The sequence below is a fragment of the Bubalus bubalis genome, chromosome 5, assembly GCF_019923935.1.
Source record: "Bubalus bubalis isolate 160015118507 breed Murrah chromosome 5, NDDB_SH_1, whole genome shotgun sequence".
In the NCBI taxonomy this organism is placed as follows: Eukaryota; Metazoa; Chordata; class Mammalia; order Artiodactyla; family Bovidae; genus Bubalus; species Bubalus bubalis.
In genome coordinates this window covers 75,643,523-75,659,333 of record NC_059161.1, presented here as the reverse complement: position 1 = coordinate 75,659,333, position 15,811 = coordinate 75,643,523, and the positions used below count along the sequence as shown (strand labels likewise).

Sequence of the window (15,811 nt, the reverse complement as noted above, 5' to 3'; positions counted from 1 at the left end):
GGATAAAGAATGCTAAGATAATGAATTACTTACTAATGCATACAGGTTGAGCTGACCATCCATTTTGCAGACATGTAATTAACCCTGATGTCTTACCATCTGCTGTTACATATCCTGGTTTACATTTATATTCTGTTTGTTTATTTAGGGGATATGTAAAGGTAGATTCAGACAAAAATCCATTCTCAATCCTTATATTGGATTTTGAACATGTTTCTAAAAGGGAGAAAGCATAAAGAGAATGTAAGCATATATTTGATACACATTTCATAAGGACCCAAATAAGGTAATGATACAAAAAAGGGGAGTCATTTATGACTATAAACCAAGAAAACTTCTAATCATTTAAGGTCCTGAGTAAGAGAAAAGAAAAAAAAAACAAAAAACTATGAATTTCCAAAGATATTAAACTAAAACACTTGATTTCCATTTTCTAGAACAAAGTAAGATTTAAAATACTCCAAATCCCTTCTAGGAAATTATTAGAAATCTGTTTGTCTAAAGGATCTGGAATCCCACAGCATGTCAGAAATCTTTTAGCAATGGGTTTCCTTTCCTGGGACTTGCTGAAAGTATTGTCTAGTCTGGATCTCTTACACAACCCAGAACACAGATCAGGTGACGATCACAGAATCTTCCACCATAGTTACCCAGCCTCTGTCTCTGAGAATTTGAAATGCTGTCATCAAAACTGAGTGCTTAAAGCCATATCAGTACATGGAGTTCAATGAAGATGACAAAGATCAATACATCCATTCATTTTACTAAGGACAAAATATTGATCCTTCAAACCATGAATAGCTAAACTTGGAAAAGTACAATTCTGTCACCTACTAGACATCTTCATAGAATTCAGCTAATTTTTTTTTTTGTACTTGATGGATAAAGAAGAATCAAAAGAGAAAACTGAATATTTTGAATTGAATGAAAATAAAACCATAATAAGTAAAGTTTTATATGATTTATGGGATGACACTAAAGTGTGCTGAGGGGAATTTTAAAATTACATAGCAATAATAGTAATGATAAAGATGAAAACCAATAATTGCTTTTCCTTAAAACTGAAAATAGAAAAGCAAACAAGCTCAACACATATAATTTGGAAACACTGCAGTGATATTAGTAGGAGAGTGGAATAGGCCACCTTGACCTCTTCTTCCCTCCACAGACACACTGAATTAACAACTATGTGTATATCAGCTCCTTCGATTCAAAATAGAAACAGTAGATGAGAAGTTCTGCATTCAAGGCAAGTGAGAAAATGCCAAAATCCTAAGTGGCAGGGAAAACTAAGACACATTGCTGCAATAAAATCCATGCAGCAGAGGACCATACAATTTGAAGGGAACACTCAACTTCCAGCCTCTCCTGGAGGAGCAAAGAGTTTGATCCACAATCTAGGTCTCTGATTTTGCAAATGCTAGTCCAGGGTCCCACTCCAGTACTCTTGCCTGGCAAATCCCATGGATGGAGGGACCTGGTAAGCTGCAGTCCATGGGGTCGCTAGAGTCGGACACGACTGAGAGACTTCACTTTCACTTTTCACTTTCATGCATTGGAGAAGGAAATGGCAACCCACTCCAGTGTTGTTGCCTGGAGAATCCCAGGGACGGGGGGAGCCTGGTGGGCTGCCATCTATGGGGTCGCACAGAGTCGGACACGACTAAAGCGACTTAGCAGCAGCAGCAGTCCAGGGTCCAGCTTCCAATTTACCTGCTTCTGGGAGGTCTAGGATTTCCAATCTCCTGGGATTACAGAAATGAAGTGGCAGTTATGAATCTGTACCAGCACTTCTCACAGGTCTTCCCCTAGCTTAATGAAGAGTAAGCAACTCCCAGTTTCTCCATGGACGGAGTCAGATGGCACATCTGGACCTTCATCTTTTCCAGTTCTGCCTGAGGAATTGGCTTCTAACTAACCTGTCCCTGAGAGCTGATGAAACCCAAAGTTTGCATTTGTGCCTGAGGACTACAGAGAACTAAATCATGGTGCGGAAGGCACAGGGTTTGAACTAGCAGGCAGGCATTAACCACAGCTCCTTTCCCCAAGTCAGTGAGTGCAGAGTGAGCTAAGTGATAAATTCCAATTGCCTGTTCCACCAAATATTCTGACTTATAGATCACTGCATACTCTCTACTCCTGGAGGAGGCTGACTACAAACAGAAGTTTGGATGAGCAGAGAGGTTAAAGAGGTAACCAAAATTCTGGCCAGGCTGATTGAAAAGGCTGAATTCTGGAAAGGTTCTACTTCTGAGGCCAATCGGTGAAGACTAGGACAAGTGGATGTTTAGTCTAATGCACAGATATCAACACAGAGAATCAAGAAAAATGATCAACTGAGAAGTATATTCAAATGAGAAGAACAAGATATCCATTGCTTTTTATCCCAGCCCAACAACAGAAATTTGACAACTGCCTACAGCAATCCTGACTTGGAGTGAGGTGTGGGCTCTATACCATACACTGAGATCCACGATGGCGGAAGAGTAGGTGCACGTGGAGTACATCTCTCTCCATGGATACATCAGGAATATACCTCCAGACGCAGAAGATCTTGCAGAACACCAGCTGAGAACCTGACCACTGGAAAAGAATATATAGAACCAGGCAACACTCAGCAGGACAAAGGAAGGAAGGCAAAAAAAGAGGAGAGTGAGTAGAAGTGGATCTGAATCTGAGGCTGGGAACTGAAGCAGGGACAGAGCTGCACAGGAGAGCAAATATTTGTGACAGAGCTGAAGCACTGAGACTGTTGGAAAGTGAAGCAGCTGACCAGTGAGAGTCTGAATGGAATGAGGATCACACAGACTATCTTTGCCACAGCTGTAGCTACACCAGACAGGGATGCAAGTCCCCTAGAAAGGGCTTAAGGTTGGAGCTGGCACATAGAGATTGGAAAGCAATCCCATGGCAAGGTCTACTGTTGACTGAAGGGAGATGGTGTGAAGGAACCTGAGAGAGGAGAGCGCAGTGGGAATTGCTTATGAACCAAAGCCAGCTAACCGGAGGCAGCGTTATACTGCTGAGTCACACACAGAGAATGGCGCCATCTCTATAGCCTCTCTCTGCACATATCAGCACCAGACAGCTGAAACAACACAAAGAGGGTGGCGCTTTAAGGACCTGATGTACAAAGCAACACAGAAGGACCCCAGCCAGGGTGATCTTTAAGTCCCTGATATGATGAACAACAGACAATGACTCCAAGTGGGGGGTCTGTAAGCTCCTGAAGGGGTCAAGCAACAGAGAAGGACCAGCCAAAGAGGCCCTCTGATGGCCAGGTGCCAGAAGCTAGGAAACGACTCTAATAGGACCATCGCTTCTGCAGCTGAGTCAGTTGGTTTCCCTGCATGCTTGGCACTGCCAGGGTTTCCATAATTCAAGCAGCTGTGTCACCTCCATGCTCAATCCTCACTGGGCAGAGCTGTCAGAAGCTAGAAAAAATCCCTAATAGTCACATACCTCCTGTGACAGTAGCCACAGCTATGTATCCGGCGTTGCCATGGTCTCCATTATCCAAGCTCCTGTGTCAAACCCTAGCTCAATCCCCACAAGGACAGAACAACCAGAGGCTACAAAAAACCCCTAAGGGCTTCATATTTCCTGCTGTCCTAGCCAGTGGCTCCCCTTAGTACCTGGTACTGCCAGGGCTCCTGCAATCCAAGCAACTGCACCACCTCCACATTTGGTCCTCCCTGGGGCACACCCAAGTCCTCCAGGGGAGCCTCAGGAGTAAACTCCTGTGGATGATTCACATGCAAAGGTGGAGATAAAAACCACAAGTGAAATCCAGGGGCAGGTGTCTAAGGAATAGAACCAAAACATTCCCACCAGTGGTACAAGCTGAAGATTGAATCCACATGATCACCTGGCAGACTTTGTATCTATGGAATATATAAAGGACAATGAGAGTTCCTGCAAAAGAAAACACACTAGCACTGGCAGATATAGACATGAGAGCAAGAACATGAAAGGGTAGGACGAGATTAGAGTCTGGGCTGTGGCCACAACAGGTAAAGGTAAAGGATGGCATCCTAGGGAGGTGAGGTGGACTGTGACTCACATTGAGGAAAAGGATGCTGACAGCTGATCTAAGAAAAATATTTATTATTCTTATATTTTAATTTATTCAGTAGCTGCTACTGGGTTTTTAAATTTTTGCTTGTTTTTTGCTCTCTGTTGTTGTAGCTGTTGATTTTAATACTACAATTAAATCTATTTACACTTTTGAGAAATTTTTTTAACCACACATTTAATTTCCTTTAAATACTTCTGCCTCTACATTGGCCTTTTGTGGTTTTGAGGGTTGTTTTCCTCTTTAATTTTCAAAGCTTTTAAAAAATATATTATCACTATTTTTCCACATATATCCTTTTGCTTGCTTTTCTTATGTTTTTTTCTGTTGTTGTTTTTCTTTAATATATGTAAAACTTCTTTATCTACCTCTATTTAAATTTGCTTCTCTAGCCTTTCTTTATTTTTTTCCTTTTCTCGCTTTTCCTCATTATGTTTATTAGTCTGTTTTGCTTTAGTTGTTTTATTCCCCTGTTGACATATGGCTTTGGTTTTGTTTTACAGTTTATGCTTTTAGTCAGATTTGTTAATAACTAGTTGATATCATTCTTACTTTTCTTTGGTCACTGGATCAATCTCTTCTACTTTTATTTTTTTTTTTCACTATTTTGGTTTTGTTTATGTGTGTATATATGTGTGTGTGTGTATTTCCCATTTTTTTGTTAGTACTTTCCTGATTTTGTATCTGTCATTTGTCTGAGATTTGTAGTTCGTTTCTTGTTTTAGTGTGTTTGTTTTATCCCCCTTAATGCCATTACAAACCACCTGTGGAATCTCACTTCCTTGGTCAGAGATCAGACCCAGAACCTTTGCAGTGGGAGCGCTGACAAGACTCTAGACTGCCATAAAACTCCTAACCCCAGGGAGTATTTATTAGTGAGAATTCCCATAAAAGCCTCCACCTCTATAAACCTGGCATCACCCAACTGCCAGCAGCACCCAGTGTAGGATGCCTCACCCAAAAAAACAAAAAGATAAAAACACAAACCCAGTCATCAGTAAACAGGATTGCCACCTCATACAGCCCTGCTCATCAGAGGGAAAAAACAAAACAAAACAAAAACAAAAACAAAATCTTACCTCCTTTCACCAGAGTACAAACAAAAGTCATACCCAAAAGCAGCCTACACAAACCACTGGCACAACCTTACACAGCAAGGGCAGAAACCAAAAGGAAGAAGGAATTCGACCTGAAAGCCTAAGAAAAGGAGACATCAAATGCAATAATGAAAAAAAGAAAAGGTAAAAAAATATTGCTCAAATGAAGGAACAAACTAGAAGCACACAAGACAAAAAAACAAACAAACAAACAAACAAAAAAACCCAAACAAACCCTAAGAGGAAATAGTTCAAATACCTACAAAAAAAAAAAATCCAGAATAATGATGGTAAAGATGTTCCAAAACCTTGAAAATAGAAGGCATAAAATGCCAAGAAGCAATCAACAAAATTAACACAATTACCAAGGATATAGAAGAAATAAAGAATAAACAAACAAAGATGAATAACACAATGACTGAAATTAAAAATACTGTAGAAGGGAACAATAATAGATTAACTGAAGCAGAAGAATGGAACAGTGAGCTGGAAGATAGAATGGTTGAAATAGTTGCTGATGAGCAGAGTAAAGGAACAAGAATGAAAATAATTGAGGAGAACTTCAGAGACCTCTGGGACAGTATTAAACACACCAATATTTGAGCTATAGAGGTCCCAGAGGAAGAAGAGAAAAAGAAAGGCACTGAGAATTTTTTTGGAGGTACTATAATTGAAAACCTTCCCAGCATAGGAAAGGAAATAGTCAATCAAGTTCAAGAAGCACAGAGAGTCGAATACCGGATAAATCCAAGCAGAAACACGTCAAGACACATACTAACCAACAGAGATTAAACATAAGGAAAGAATATTAAAAGCAGCAAGGGAAAAGCAAGAAGTAACACACAAGGGAAAAGCCATTCAATTAACAGCTGATGTTTCAGCAGAAATCCTACAGGCCAGAAAGGAATGGCAGGATATATTTAAAGTACTGAAAGGAGAAAATCTATAAGCCAGATTACTTTACCTGGCAAGGATTTCATTCAAAATTGATGGAAAAATTAATACCTTTACAGACAAGCAGTAGTTAAGAGAATTTAGCACCACCAAACCAGCTTTACAACATATATTAAAGAGACATATAGGCAATAAGCATAAGACAAAGGAAAGACCTACAAAAAAACCAAAACAATTAAGAAAATGCTAAGTGGGGGGCGGTCTTAAGATGGAGGAGAAATAGGACGGGGAGATCACTTTCTCCCCCACAAATTCATCAAAAGATCATTTGAATGCTGAGCAACTTCCCCAAAACAACTTCTGAACACTGGCAGAAGACACCAGGCACCCAGAAAGGTAGCCCATTCTCTTCCAAAGGAGGTAGGACAAAATATAAAAGCCAAAAAGTGAGACAAAAGAGTTAGGGACAGAGACCCATCCTGGGGAGGGAGTCGTGAAAGGGGAGACGTTTCCAAACACCAGGAAACCCTCTTACCAGTGGGTCTGTGGGAAGTTTTGGAATCTCAGAGGGCAACATAAAGTGAAAGAAAGAAAGTGAAGTTGCTCAGTTGTGTCTGACTCTGCTACCCTTTGAACTGTAGCCTACCAGGGTCCTCTGTCCATGGAATTTTCCAGGCAAGAATACTGGAGTGGGTTGTCATTTCCTTCTCCAGGGGATCTTCCTTACCCAGGGATTGAACCCAGGTCTCCCGCAGTGTGGCCAGATGCTTTAACCACTGAGCCACCAGGAAGAGGGAAACATAACAGGGAGGGAAAAAAAAAAAAAAAAAACAAAAAAAAAAAAAAAACAACAACAACACAGAATATGTGCCTTAACCAAAACTCCAAGCGGAGAAATAGCTCAGATGCTCATGTCTGCCACCAGCAAGTGGGGGAGGCACCGTTGCATTGCTTAGGGTTAAGGGCCAGTCCTGAATTCCCTGAGTACAATCTGAGGGAGCTAACGTGAAATAGAAACCCAAACTGTGGGACAGACAGAGAGAGGGAAAAAAAGAGAGAGAGAGAGAAAGAAAAGCTCTAACCTAAGCCACATCCTGGCCGGCTCACAGAACAGAGGATTGAGCGAATGCCAAAAGAGAGCTAGCAGGCTGCGGACCGGCTCCTCGCCCCCACTGGAGGCAGAGAGACAGGCAGGCGACAGCCAGAGATGGAAGGCGAGGGGCAATTTTGGCCCCAGAGATGGCATCCTCCACCAAACTGGGAACAGGCTCCCAGTTGCTAACCACATCTTTCTGGGGTATTGGACAGTTGACATCTGCCAGGAGGATTGCAACCTGATATCAGCTCCCCAGAGGAGGCACACAGCACACTGAGACGGCACTCTTGTGGCGCACCCAGTAAACCGAGCTACTGGGACCAGAGAGGTGATAAGACCCACTGCACACCTGGGACAGTGTGCTCGCCAAGCACCTGGTTGCCTGAGCTCCTCGGACCTGGGAAGGGCACAAAACGCAGGCCCAGCCAAGTCTATGCCTTTTGTGGAGAACCTGAACCTGAGCAGCTTAGACCTGGGAAGTGCACACAACATAGGGCCCGCTTTGGAAAGTTCCCCTCAAAGCAACCTGGAGTCTGAGCAGTGTAGACAGGGAAAGCACAGCCACCATGAGCTAGGGCAACCCAGTGTGGTCCATACACTGTGAGCACTCCCCACACATGCCAGTGATATTTGTTTGCGGTATTCCTCCCTCCCCACAGCACGACTGAACAAGTGAGCCTAAATAAGTGACCACCTTCACTCCCTTGCGTCAGGGCAGAAATTAGACACTGAAGAAACTTGCAAACAGAGGAAGCCAAAACAAACAAGTAACAGGGAACTGCTCTCGAAGTGACAGGCACAACAGATTGAAACCCTGTAGTTAGCATTGACTAAGCACTGGAGGGGGCCTATAGACCTTGAAAAGAAGTATAAGTTGGAACAAGGAACTATCTGAAACTGAACTGACCCCACACTGCCCTCAACTGCTCCAGAGAAATTCCTAGATATATTTTTAATGTTATCATTTGTTTTAAAATTTTCAGTTCTTTATTACACCTTTAATTTTCATTTTTATAACGTACTATTACCTCGCAAAAAAAGACCCTATTTTTTAAAGCAAATTTCACATATGTATTTTTTATAATTTGTGATTGGTTTTGTATTTTTAATATTGTATTTTTCAGAGTCTAAATTTTTAATTTGGACTACTACTACCGCTACTCTAAATTTTTAATCTTTGATTTTTGGTATCTGTTATCAATTGTGTACCTTTAAGAATCTAATCTTCAGTACTCATTTTTACTTAAGGGTGTGATTACTGGTTTGATTGCTCTCTTCCCTTTTAACTCTCCCTATTGTCCCCCAGGTCACCTCTATCTCCTCCCTCCCCAAGCTTCTCTACTTAACTCTGAATCTCTCTGAGTGTTCTGGGCTGTAGAGAACACTTAGGGAACTGATTACTGGCTAGATTGGTCTCTCCCCTTTTGACTGCCCCTCTTCTCCTTGTGGTCACCTCTATCTCTCTTCTCCCTCTTCTCTTCTCTATTTAATTCCATGAACCTCTCTGGGTGTTCCAGACTGTGGACAGCACATACAGAATTGATTATTGGCTAGACTGCTCTCTCCCCTTTTGATTCGCCTCTTCACCTATCTTCCTCCTCCCTCTTCTCTTCTCCATGTAACTCTGTGAACCTTTCTGGCTGTCCCTCACTGTGGAGATTCTTTTCACCATTTATCTAGGTGTTTTATCAGCAGTGCTGTATGGATGGAGAAATCTTGAGGCTACTGTAAGATTAAGACTGAAAGCCAGAGGTAAGAGGCTTAAATCCAAAACTTGAGAACACCAGAGAACTCCTGACTCCAGGGAACATTAATCGACAAGAGCACATCCAAAACCCTGCATACCTACACTGAAACCCAGTTCCACCCAAGAACCAACAAGTTCCAGAGCAAGACATACCATGCTAATTCTCCAGCAACACAGGAACATAGCCCTGAGCTTCAATATACAGGATGTCCAAAGGCACACCAAACCCATAGACACCTAAAAACTCACTACGTGGCACTTCTCTGCACTCAGAGAGAAGAGATCCAGCTCCACCCACAAGAACATGAACACAAGCTTCCATAACCAGGAAACCTTGACAAGCCACACGTCCAACCACACCTACAGGGTGCAACCTCCACAATAAAGAGGAACCACAAACTTCCAGCATACAGAAAGGCCACCCCAGAAAGAACAACCTAAACAAAATGAAAAGGCAGATAAATATTCAGCCAGTAAAGGAACATGATAAATTCCCCAAAAATCATACAAAAGAGGGGGAGATATGGAGTCTATCTTGAAAAGAATTCAGAATAATGATAGTAAAGATGATCCAAAATCTTGAAAACAAAATGGAGTTACAGATAAATAGACTAGAAACGAGGATTGAAAAGATGCAAGAATGTTTAACAAGGACCTAGAAGAGATAAAAAAGAGTCAGTCAATAATGAATAATGAAATAAATAAGATAAAAAGAACTCTGCAGGGAACCAACAATAGAATAACTGAAGCAGCAGTTAAGATAAGTGAGGTGGAAGATAGAATGGTGGAAATAAATGAAGCTGAGAGGAAAAAAAGAAAAAAGGAATTAAAAGAAATGAGGTCAACATCAGAGACCTCTGGGACAATGTTAAACACCCCAACATTTGAATCATAGGAGTCCCAGAAGAAGACAAAAAGAAAGGCCATGAGAAAATACTTGAGGAGATAATACTTGAAAACCTCCCTAAAATATGGAAGGAAATACCCACCCAAGTCCAAGAAAGCCAGAGGGTCCAAAACAGGATAAACCCAAAGTGAAACACCCCAAGACACATATTAATCAAATTAATGAAGATCAAACACAAAGAGAAAATATTAAAAGCAGCAAGGGAAAACCAACAAATAACACACAAGGGTATTCCCATAAGGATAACAGCTGATCTTTTTACAGAAACTCTTCAGGCCAGAAGGGATTGGCAGGACATACGTAAAGTGATGAAAGAGAAAAACCTACAACCCACATTCTATACCCAGTAAGAATCTCATTAAAATATGCAGGGGAAATGAAAAGCTTTACAGACAAGCAAAAGCTGAGAGAATTCAGCACCACCAAACCAGCTCTTCAACAAATGATAAAGGAACTTCTCTAGACAGGAAACACAGAAAAGGTTTATAAGTAAGTAAGTGTTAGTCGCTCAGTCATGCCCGACTCTTTGCGACCCCATGGACGGCAGCCCACCAGGCTCCTCTGTCCATGAGATTTTCCAGGTAAGGATACTGGAGTGGGTTGCCATTTCCTTCTCCAGGGGATCTTCCCAAACCAGGGATTGAACCCGGGTCTCCTGCACTAAAGCCAGATTCTTTACCAACTAAGCTACAAGGGAAGCTATAAAGGTTTATAACTCAAATCCAAAACAACAAAATAAATGGCAACGGGATCATACTTAACAATAATTACCCAAAATGTAAATGGGTTGAATGCCCCAACCAAAAGACAAAGACTGGCTGAATGGATTCAAAAACAAGACCCCCATATATGCTGTCTACAAGGCAGCCACCTCAAAACAAGGGACACATACAGACTGAAAGTAGAGGGCTGGAAAAATATATTTCAAGCAAATTCAGACCAAAAAGGCAGGAGTAGCAATACTCATATCAGATAAACTAGATTTTGAAATAAAGACCATGAAAAATGACAAAGAAGGACACTAAATAATGATCAAAGGATCAATCCAAGAAGAAGATATAACAATTATAAATATATATGCACCCAACATAGGCAGACCACAATATGTAAGGCAAATGCTAACAAGTGTGAAAGGGGAAATTAACAGTAACACAATAATAGTGGGAGACTTTAATATCCCACTGACATCTATGGATAGATCAACTAAACAGAAAATTAGCAAGGAAACACAAATTATAAATGATACAATGGACTAGTTAGACCTAAGAATATCTGTATGACACTTCACCCCCAAACAATGCATTTAATCTTTTTCTCAAGAGCACATGGAACCTTCTACAAGCTAGATCACATACTGGGCCATAAATCTAGCCTTGATAAATTAAAAAACTTGAAATCATTCCAGGCATCTTTTCTGATCCCAATGCAGTAAGATTAGATGTCAACTACTTGGGGGGGGGATTATTAAAAATACAAATATATGGAGGCTAAACAACATGCTTCTGAATAACCAACAAATCATGGAAGAAATCAAAAAAGAAATCAAAATATGCATAGAAATGAACGAAAAGAAAACATGACAACACAAAACCTAAGGCATTCAGTAAAAGCAATGCTAGGGGAAGGTTCATAGCATTACAAGCTTATCTCAAGAAACAAGAGAAAAATCAAATAAATAACCTAACTGTACACATAAAGCAAATAGAAAAAGAAGAAATAAAGAACCCCAGGGTTAGTAGAAGGAAAGAACTCATAAAAATTAGGGCAGAAGTAATTGAAAAAGAAACAAAGGAGACTATAGCAAAAATCAAGAAAACTAAAAGCTGGTTCTTTGAGAAGATAAATAAAATAGAAAAACCAGGGAGGAGGGTTCAGGATGGGGAACACATGTAAACCTGTGGCGGATTCATTTTGATATTTGGCAAATCTAATACAGTTATGTAAAGTTTAAAAATAAAATAAAATTAAAAAAAAAAAAAATAGAAAAACCATTAGCCAGACTCATCAAGAAACAAAGGGAGAAGAATCAAATCAACAAAATTAGAAATGAAAATGGAAAAATCACAACAGACAACACAGAAATACAAAGGATCATAAGTGATTACTATCAGCAACTTTATGACAATAAAATGGACCACTTGGAAGAAATGGACGAATTCTTAAAAAAGTGTAACCTTCCAAAACTGAACCAGAAAGGAAGATAAAATCTTAACAGACCCATCACAAGCATGGGAATGAAACTGTAATCAGTAATCTTCCAGTAAACAAAAGCCCAAGACCAGATGGCTTCACAGCCGAATTCTACCAAAAATTTAGAGAAGACCTATCCTACTCAAACTCTTCCAGGAAATTGCAGAGGAAGGTAAATTTCCAAACTCATTCTATGAGGCCACCATTACCCTAATACCAAAACCAGACAAATATGCCACAAAAAATGAAAACTACAGATCAATTTCACTGATGAACATAGATGCAAAAATCCTTTAAAAAATTCTAGGAAATAAAATTCAACAACATATGAAAAAAATCATGCATCATGACCAAGTGGGCTTTACCCCAGGGACACAAGGATTCTTCAATATGCACAAATCAATCAATGTGATACGCCACGTTAACAAATTAAAAGATAAAAACCATATGATTATCTCAATATATGCAGAGAAAGTGTTTGACAAAATTCAACATCCACTTATGATAAAAACCCTCCAGAAACCATGCATAGAAGGAACATAACTCAGAATAATAAAGGCCACATATGATAAACCCACAGCAAACTTTACCCTCGATGGTGAAAACTTGAAAGTATTTTCCCTAAATTCAGAAACAAGAGAAAGGTCCCCACTCTCACTACTGCTATTCAACATAATTTTGGAAGTTTTAGCCACAGAAATCAGAAGAGAAAACAGAAATAAACAGAATCCAGATCAGGAAAAAGCAGTACAACTCTCACTGTTTACAGATGACATGATCCTCTACATAGAAAACCCTAAAGACACTACTAGAAAATTACTAGAGCTGCTGCTGCTGCTGCTAAGTCACTTCAGTCGTGTCCGACTCTGAGCGACCCCACAGAAGGCAGCCATTGCAGGATATAAAATTAACACACAGAAATCCCTTGCACTAACAATGAGAAAACAGAAAGAGAAATTAAGGAAACAATTAAGAAAACAGTTCCATTCACCAGTGCAGTGAAAAGAATAAAATAGTTAGGAATAAATCTTCCTAAAGAAACAAAAGACCTATATATAGAAAACTATAAAACATTGATGAAAAACTCAAAGAACACAAATAGATGTAGAAATATACCATGTTCATGGATCAGAAGTGTCAATATAGTGAAAATGAGTATACTACAGAAAGCAATCTATAGATTCAATGCAACTCCTATCAAGCTACTAATGGCATTTTTCAGAGAACTAGAATAAATAAATTCACAATTTGTATGGAAATACAAAAAAATCTCGAATAGCCAAAGCAATCTTTAGAAATAAGAATGGAACTGGAGGAATCAACCTACCTAATTTCAGACTATATTACAAAGCTACAGTCAATAAGACAGCATGATACTGGCACAATGCCAAAAACATAGATCAATGGAACAAGATAGAAAGCCCAGAGATAAACCCGCACACCTACGGAAACCTTATCTTTGACAAAGGAGGTAAGAATATACAATGGAGAAAAGACAATCTCTTTAACAAGTGGTGCTGGGAAAACTGGTCAACCAATTGTAAAAGAATGAATCTAGAACACTTTCTAACACCATACACAAAAATGAACTCAAAATGGATTAAAGATCTAAATGTAAGACCAGGAACTATAAAACTCCTAGAGGAAAACATGGGCAAACCACGCTCTGACCTAAATCACAGCAAGATCCCCTATGACCCACCTCCCAGAGTAATGGAAATAGAAGAAAAAATAAACAAATGGGACCTAATTAACCTTAAAAGCTTTTGCACAACCAAGGAAATTATAAGGTGAAAAGATAGCCTTCAGAATGGGAGAAAATAATAGCAAACAAAGCAACTGACAAGGAATTATTCTCCACACTATAAAACCAGCTCATGTAGATCAATTTACAGAAAAATAAATGACCCAATCAAAAAATGGGCCAAAGAACTAACAGACATTTCTCCAAAAGACATACAGATGGCTAACAAACATATGAAAAGATGTTCAACATTACTCATTATCAGAGAAATGCAAATTAAAATCACAATGAGGTACCATCGCATGCTGGTCAGAAAGGCTGCTATCAAAAAGTCTACAAACAATAAATTCTGGAGAGTATGGAGAAAAAGGAACCTTCTTACACTGTTTGTGGGAATGTAAACTAGTACAGTTACTATGGAGAACACTGTGGAGATTCCTTAAAAAACTGGAAATGGAACTGCCATATGATCCAGCAATCCCACTGCTAGGCATACACAGTGAAGAATCCAGAATTTAAAGAGACACATGTACCCCAATATTCATCACAGCACTGTTTACAATAGCTAAGACATGAAAGCAACATAGATGCCCATTCACAAATTAATGGATAAAAAAGCTGTGGTATGTATACACAATGGAACACTACTCAGTGATTAAAAAATGCATTTAAATCAGTTCTAATGAGGTGGATGAAAATGGAGCCTATTATACAGAGTGATGGAGAAGGCAATGGCACCCCACTCCAGTATTCATGCCTGGAAAATCCCATGGATGGAGGAGCCCGGTAGGCTGCAGTCCATGTGGTCACTAAGAGTCAGACACGACTGAGCGACTTCACTTTCACTTTCATGCACTGGAGAAGGAAATGGCCACCCACTCCAGTGTTCTTGCCTGCAGAATCCCAGGGACAGGGGAGCCTGGTGAGCTGCCGCCTATGGGGTCACACAGAGTTGGACATGACTGAAGCGACTTAGCAGCAGCAGCATGCAGAGTGAAGTAAGTCAGAAGGAAAACACCAGTACAGCATATTAAGGCATATATATGGAATTTAGAAGGATGTTAATGATGACGCTATATGTGAGACAGTGGAAGAGACAGGATGTAAACAACAGACTTTTCAACTCTGTAGGAAAAGGCAAGAAGGATGATTTAGAGAATAGCATTGAAACATGCATATTATAATATGTGAAATAGATTGCCAGTCCAGGTTCGATGCATGAGGCAAGGGGCTCAGGGCCAGTGCACTGGGATGACTTTGAGGGATTGAATGGGGAGGGAGGTGGGAGGGGGCTTCAGGATGGGAGACACATGCACACCCATGGCTGATTCATGTCAACATATGGCAAAAACCACTACAATATTGTAAATTATTTAGCCTCCAATAAAAATAAATATATTGATTTTTAAAATGCTACAGGAACATACAGCATTATATTATATTATAATAGTAAAATGCTAATAGTAATATATAAATAATTACTTTAAATGTAAATGGATTAAACTCTCCAACCAAAAGACACAGATTGGCTGAATGGATAGAAAACAGGACCCATATATAGGCTGTCTAGAAGAGACCCACTTCAGACCTAGAAACACATACAGACTGAAAGTAAAAGGATGGAAAACATATTCCAAGCACATGGAAATCAAAAGGAAGTTGGAGTGGCAATTCTCATTTCTGACAAAATTGACTTTAAAATAAAGAATATTATACAAGATAAAGAAGGGATATTACATAATGATCAAGGGATCAATCCCAAAATAAGACAAAATTCTAAACATCTATGTACCCAGCACAGAAGCACCTCAGTACATAAGGCAAATACTAACAAACGTAAAAAGGGAAATTGACAGCAACACAATCATGGTAAGGGATGTTAACACCCCAGTTATACCAATGGGAAGATCATCAAAACAGAAAATTAATAAGGATCAAACCCAGGTCTCCCATATTGCAGGCAGACACTTTAACTTCTGAGCCACCAGGGAAGATCTCAACAAGGAAACACAAACCTTAAATGAAACATTAGACCAAAGGGACCTAATTGATATCTTCAGC

General features: G+C 39.8%; 1 protein-coding gene across 5 annotated transcripts in view; it reads right to left on the bottom strand.

Annotated features, from left to right (window-relative positions):
* CFH (complement factor H) overlaps nucleotides 1-15,811 on the bottom strand; it is a 482,162-nt gene that overhangs the window by 30,856 nt on the left and 435,495 nt on the right. For all 5 annotated transcript variants that reach the window (XM_045165769.1, XM_045165762.1, XM_045165765.1 and 2 more), the window contains one exon: nucleotides 34-216. In XM_045165769.1, coding sequence (XP_045021704.1) covers nucleotides 34-216 — 183 coding nt within the window. The remainder of the gene's footprint in view (nucleotides 1-33; nucleotides 217-15,811) is intronic.